The sequence below is a fragment of the Vicia villosa genome, unplaced genomic scaffold (assembly GCF_029867415.1).
Source record: "Vicia villosa cultivar HV-30 ecotype Madison, WI unplaced genomic scaffold, Vvil1.0 ctg.002408F_1_1, whole genome shotgun sequence".
Lineage (NCBI taxonomy): Eukaryota > Viridiplantae > Streptophyta > Magnoliopsida > Fabales > Fabaceae > Vicia > Vicia villosa.
Genome location: NW_026705920.1, coordinates 116132 through 122807, shown reverse-complemented (window position 1 = coordinate 122807; position 6676 = coordinate 116132). Strand labels below are relative to the sequence as shown.

The window sequence follows — 6676 nt, the reverse complement described above, 5'->3', positions numbered from 1 at the left end:
TTATTCGGAGATGTATATCAGAAACACCTTTGATTTTGAAAAAAAAAAGTGAATTCAGAGATGCATTTCGAAAACACCTCTAAAATAATGGATGAGGTGCGTTCGAAAATGAATCTTCGAATTCTGGAGATAAAAAAGTAATTGCGCCAAAGGCACCTGAGAAGGTATAGGAGTGGAATGAGGAATTCCCTTATCAAAAATATGTTGTAGAACTTAAATCAAAGTGTCTATAAATGACCAAAATTAATTTTAACATCAAATAAGTATTAAAATATGATATATATATATATATATATACATATTCAAGCCATGTTTTAAAGGATTCGAGATGGAGATTGATCTAAAATATAAAGAAGTTCAAAAAGCATAACAAATATATATATATATATATATATATATATATATATATATATATATATATATATATATATATATATATATATATATATATATGATAGTGGTACTTAGAATTAAATATAAAATAGCAAATTACATAACAAAATAACATAGCAAACAACTCAACAACTCATGTGTTCTTTTCTACAAATGAAACATCAAACACCATGTTTTTGTTATCAGTTAATTCAAAGAGACAGGTATCTCCTATCTCCACCATACAATCTTTCCTAAACTTTAACCAACCTCCACTGAATCTCCATCCCTGGATACTATGATAATAATTAACTTTTACCAACCATGATTCTTCTTTCATTTTCAGCTTTACGATTTTTTTTGGCCCATCCATAAATTTTTTTGGAAATTTCTACAAATACAAAAAAAAAAAAAGAATTATATATGTAAATTCATATATATTGATATATATAGTAACTTTTATTTATATAATTCATACCGGATACAGGCAATTTACAAAAAGCTTAAATGACGAATTTATCACATTACAACTTTTTGAACCTGCATAAACACACAAGTGTCAACAAATAATAAATAATTTTATATTAAAAATAAAGTGCTCAATTTGTTAGGCATTTTTAGATATGTCACTCTACTCAAAATTTATAATTATGTTCTTGAATTTATCATTACTCTCTAGCTAGATTCTTACATTAACAAAAATTAACTAAATCCTTAAACTCTTATATACTTTTTGAAAGCCCTATCACAAATTTAAAATCGTTTAAAACTTAATCAGCATGTCTAAAACTAATTTAAGAATCACGTTATTTAAATTTTGTGGGTTTTTTTAAACTAAAGTTTAACAATACAATATAAAAACTCTTTAGTTTAAAAATATTAAATTATTTATAAGTGTAAAGATCAAATAAATAAAAAGTTGTTTCAGAGAACTATTTAAAATTACAAACATTTAAGAAATCTTTACATAAAAAAGTTTTCATTTTTTTAAATAATTAGAAGAAAATACCTTTTGGTCTTCCTCTAGAAGTTTCTCCCACACTTTTTTTCTTTGCAACTGTACTATCACTTAAAGATACACCTATATAACAATTCATGAATAAAAAAATCAAGACTATAAATAAAATATAGATGAAAGATGTTAATCAAATATAATTCAAAAATATTTTAACCAACAAAAAGCAAACAAAAATATGAAAGAAAGAAAAGGAAATACCTAAAAACTTCTTAAGTTTCTTTTCCTTTCTTACTCGAGTAAAAGTAACAGAAAACGAAAGTGGTTGATCTGATGTTATCACAAATTTACAAACATCACCAATTTTTAAATTATATTTATCTGTAAATTTCTTCCAACCACGTTTCATACTAAATCCTCCGTTGTAATTATTATACTCGATAATCACTTCCATAGCCATGTCATTCTCAAACTTTAACATTGCTTTTCTTTCACTCTTTCTGAAATATTTTCTCGTAAACACTATTGGAATCCTCTGTTTAAATTCATGAACCATCCTTTATTAATAGTTAATACTAATAAACTAAAACCAAAATTAATAGACATTTTAGATAAAATACTTACCAACATATAGCCTTTAGCATAGGATGGTTTTAGTGTAACTTCAAAGTATGGACTATTGTTGTTAACTTCCTTAACTATGTCTTTTCTTTTTCTACCTACAAAATAAAATAAAAAAAATCATTATATGCAAATTATTACTAATTCCAGCTTTAGAATTCTTAATTAGTAACATAATAAGAACCATGATTTTGGATTTACGATTTGAATCCATGTAGTAATGTTACATTCAGAATATTGAAATTGATAGTTTTTGGAAAATTTTCAGAAAAAATAATGATTTTACATTTATTATTACTATATAAAAATATTTTTTAAAATATATAAATAATAAATTACATAATATTTTTAAAACTCCTCATCCAATTTAAGCAGTTTTGATAATTTTCTTTAAACTCGTTTAAAATAATAGTACAGTGGGAGAACTTCTAAAATAATTGAAAATTATAACTTAAGTAATGTTTAAAAGAAAATAAATTATGAACATTAATCTAACAAAAAAAAGAGAATATGAATAAGTAAAAGATTAAGTTGTAATTATTATAAATAAATAAATAAATATAACATGAAATTGAAGGGAAAAAAATCAGATGAACTCACCTGAAATTTTTGGTTGGGTAGCAACTTTTCTTTTTCTTTTGTTATTCTTTCTCCTTTCAGTTTGCTTATGTTGCTCACTCTCATCCAAACTTTCATCTCTCAGTTCACGAGTTCCTTTAACTCCTTCTTTACTTCCAGCAACTTCATCTACAAATCCTAAACTTATATTAGATACTAATTCCAACATTAGAGATCTTTGGTAACATACCTAAAACCATAATTTTGTTTTTTTAAATCTTTTTTTAATTCAAATAAACTCTTTAGGATTTTACATCCATTTTTATTAGGTTTTAAAATTAAAAACAAAACTCTAAAAGTGGATATGAATAAGAAAAACATGAAGTTGAAATTATTAAAAATAAATAAAGCATGAAATTGGAAAAAAAATTAGAAGAAAACTAACCTGAAATTTTTGGCTGAGCAGTATTCAAATCTGAATCAACTTTCCTTTTACTTTTGTTAATTTGCCTCCTTCTAGTTTGTGCAAGTTCTTCAACCTCATTTAAACTCTCATCACTCAGTTCAACAGTTTCTTTAGGTCCCTCTTTACTTTCCCTATCTTCATTTACACATCTTATGATAGAATAATTCATTTCTAAGCAAATTTGATTAAATATCTTAACTTTGAAATATGATCCACCAATATATTTAAAAGTTAATAAATATCCAATATCTAAAAACTTTGCAAAATCTTCCCAATTTTTCTGAAACCAAATATCACCATCACGTTTTTCCCAAAATATTTTTTGTTGAATACCATTCGGAAGTATGAGAAATATTGGATTAGGAGTTCCATTCCAATAATTTTTGGCATAAAATTTGGGAAGTCTCTGCAACACGTGAAATAAAAAACATAAACATAAGAAAGTAAAAACATAAATAAATAAATAAAATGGTATATATTTAAACAAATACAAGATATACTTACAAGTTGTTTACTCTGCATTATTGCTCTATGAAAATCTGGACGTTTTTGAGTTGCCATGTTCTTGGAGCTTGTTAGCTGGATTGAAGATATGGTGAGGTTTGATGCTTTTCACTTTGAGTGAGTGTTATGTAGTTTTGTTGGTTGTAGGGTTTCAAAGAGATATATGATAAGGTTCAATATTAGGATGTACAGAGATTGTACAATGTATAGATCTTAAATGTAATTTATTTTTATTGGTGTGTCGTTGGTGAGGCATTTATTTGTTATTAGAGATTGTACAATTTAATTCATATTAGGATGGTTCAATATTGTACAATTTTGCTGGTCAGTATATGTTTTAAAGAAGATTCCACAATCTCTATTGTTTCCTATATATCGATCCACTGGTTCAAATTAACGCATGCAAACCTAGGAAGTAAATTTGTGTGAACTCTGAGAGATAAACATGATAAGGGAATGTATAGATCTTAAATATAATCAATTATTATTGGTGTGTGGTTGGTGAGGCCTACCCTCAGCGTTTGTACAAAAAAACATAGGATGTCATTACTATACAAAATTTGTCTTAAATGTACATTATAGAATGAGAATGTTGGGTGAGGGAGTTGGTGGGGCTTACCGAGTGGGTGGGGCTTAATGAGAATGTACCGAGTAATGAGAATGAAAATTGTTTTTTTAATATTTATTTCATCTGGCCTTGTTAAAGAAACAAAAGTAAACATTTAGTTATAGACTTTCTAACCTTCTACACTCATTGATTGGGTTGCTGGAATATTTATAGGCACGCCTCTCTAACATTGAACTAGAAGAGCAAGACACAATTCATGTATTCGAGTTCACTGTCAAATCTAATCTCACCATTTCGTTTGTGAGCATATTAGATCTTTCAAAGTTCAATGACATCATTTGTGAGAAACATTTAGCAACGTTTCTATCTTGCGTATTATTGGTGGAAAAATAGTTATTGTGGTTATCATTTAACGACAAAATTTGTCTTGTTGCATTTTCTTTTTACTAGCAATATCCAAATTTAGTTCGTACTACTTTTTGGAGGAAAAGTCATTGCTCTAACATAAATAAATAAAACCAGATTGTGAATTATATGCTGTGTGCAAATTGATATTATCTAAGACATTAATTTTAATCAATCACATAACATGTCAAATGATTCTATACTTTGATAAAAGTTAGCTAGAGCAATGTATATGATATAAAACTTCTTTAGTTAGCAATGTGATGAACTGATTCCACTAATAGGAGAAAGAACAGAAATGGAAGGAGTGAGAATGCCATCTCCTATAACCATGGCAGTTCCCACTTACTCTTTTTTTCTTGAGAATGACATTTTCTTTTTGCTAACGATATCCAAATTTAGTTCGTACTACTTTTGATGATTCAATAATGTACAATGTTTTAAGAAACTGCTTTTACTCTTGTCATTTTGCGAGTTACTCATTGTATTGATGGTTCAGTATTGACAAAGTTACATAAGTATTAAATATAAAGAGTTGTTACATTGAGTGAGTGAACTTTATTTTGCTAGTTACCCTATGCGGTTGAACCAACTCACTCCATCTTCTATTAATTTGTGTCATTTTTAGTACTTCATTTATTTCTACTAGCTAGAAATATTAAATGACTCAAATGAAAATTTGAACTTTAAAAGTCATGAATTTTTATTTTTTTATTTAAAATTCAGGTTTTTTTTATTTCTTTTAACCCATATATTCTCCATTTGAATTTTTTTGCCTAAATAACCAAATTTTCAATACTTTATTTCAATAAATTTATATTTTTATCATATCTTTCAATACTTCTATGTTTCAAATAAAAAAATTCAAATGAAATAGACACTAAAAGACAATTGGCGCCCCTCCTATATTTAAATAGGGGTGCCAATTGAATTGGCGCTTTACATATTTTTAAACTTTATTTATGTTACAGCGAATTTTCTTGTAAATTGGATGTTGTTTGTAGATTTACCTGAGCAGAAAATACGCTCCGCAGATAAATCGACAAGTGAAGTCAAATCTATAGAAAAATCCAGAAATAAAATTAAGAATTAGGAGGGAACGTGATTCAACATGTTGGTGTTTTAACTCGTTTTAGTTTATCCAGCCTCTTTTATTGCGTAAACCATGCACATTTAGAGTAGTACAGTAATAACAAATTTGAGTGTCTTATTAGTATTATATGAGAATCTAAAAATGTCTAATTGCCAAGCTTCTATCTTCAATAACATATCAACCTCTAGTCTTTTCACCTACAAAAAGAAGTAAGTGTAATAAATAAATAAATAAATAAAAATAGCACGTTTCTAAACAAAGTAGAATGACTCAAACTCAATTATATATTGGTGATATGTATCCCTGTGAATTTAATAACATGGTATATTATCGTACATTTGTTGGTGGGTAAATATTTATTTGAGAAATGATTCATGGGATATCATATACTGACAAAATTTGTCTTTTTGCACTTTTTGTGACTAGCAATATCCCAATTTAATTCATACTATTGATGGTTCAATATTTAAATTATTTTAAGAACTTTAAATGGAAAGAGTTGTTACATTGAAGAATGAGATGGTTGGGTGAGTGAGTCGGTGAGGCTTACCATTTGCGGTTGAACCAAATTTCTTCGTCTCTATTTATTTATATCATTTTTTCAGTACTTTATTTATTCCTACTAGATAGAAATAGTAAATGAATCAATTGGAAGTTTGAAATTTCTAAGTCATGAATTTTAATTTTATTTTTATTTAAAATTAAGGTTTTTCTTAATTTCTTTTAAGCTAACCATTCTCCTTTCAGTTGATGTAATAGATAGTGTCACGTAATAAATATTAATAAAAAACTTGTACTTACGCAAAGAAGAAGGTTTTGGTGTGATATGCATAATTGTTTATATATATATATATATATATATATATATATATATATATATATATATATATATATATATATTTTAAATTGAAAGTAAATAAAATTGAAGGATATAAGAGAAGACTAATAAATTTTATTTTTTAAAAGAAAAAATGAAATTAAAATGAAGAAGTTAAATTTTTATTAAAAAAAGGAATTGAAATAAATTATATCATATATTATATACTGATTTAGTAAAAAAAAATTAGATTGTAGACAGATTTAGCCAAAATAATTAAATTGTAGAATATATTTTATTAATTTATAAGTGACATA

General features: G+C 26.2%; 1 protein-coding gene across 1 annotated transcript; it reads right to left on the bottom strand.

Moving 5' to 3' along the window:
- Positions 1-526: 526 nt before the first annotated feature.
- Positions 527-3533, bottom strand: LOC131638760 (B3 domain-containing protein At5g18000-like). The gene is made up of 9 exons (XM_058909306.1): positions 3477-3533; positions 3306-3378; positions 2952-3107; positions 2549-2695; positions 1952-2046; positions 1589-1862; positions 1382-1453; positions 851-912; positions 527-763 (listed from the first exon to the last, which is right to left on the bottom strand). The coding sequence occupies exons 1-9, from the start codon at positions 3531-3533 to the stop codon at positions 527-529; spliced, it is 1173 nt and encodes a 390-aa protein (XP_058765289.1).
- Between the last annotated feature and the right edge of the window lie 3143 nt (positions 3534-6676).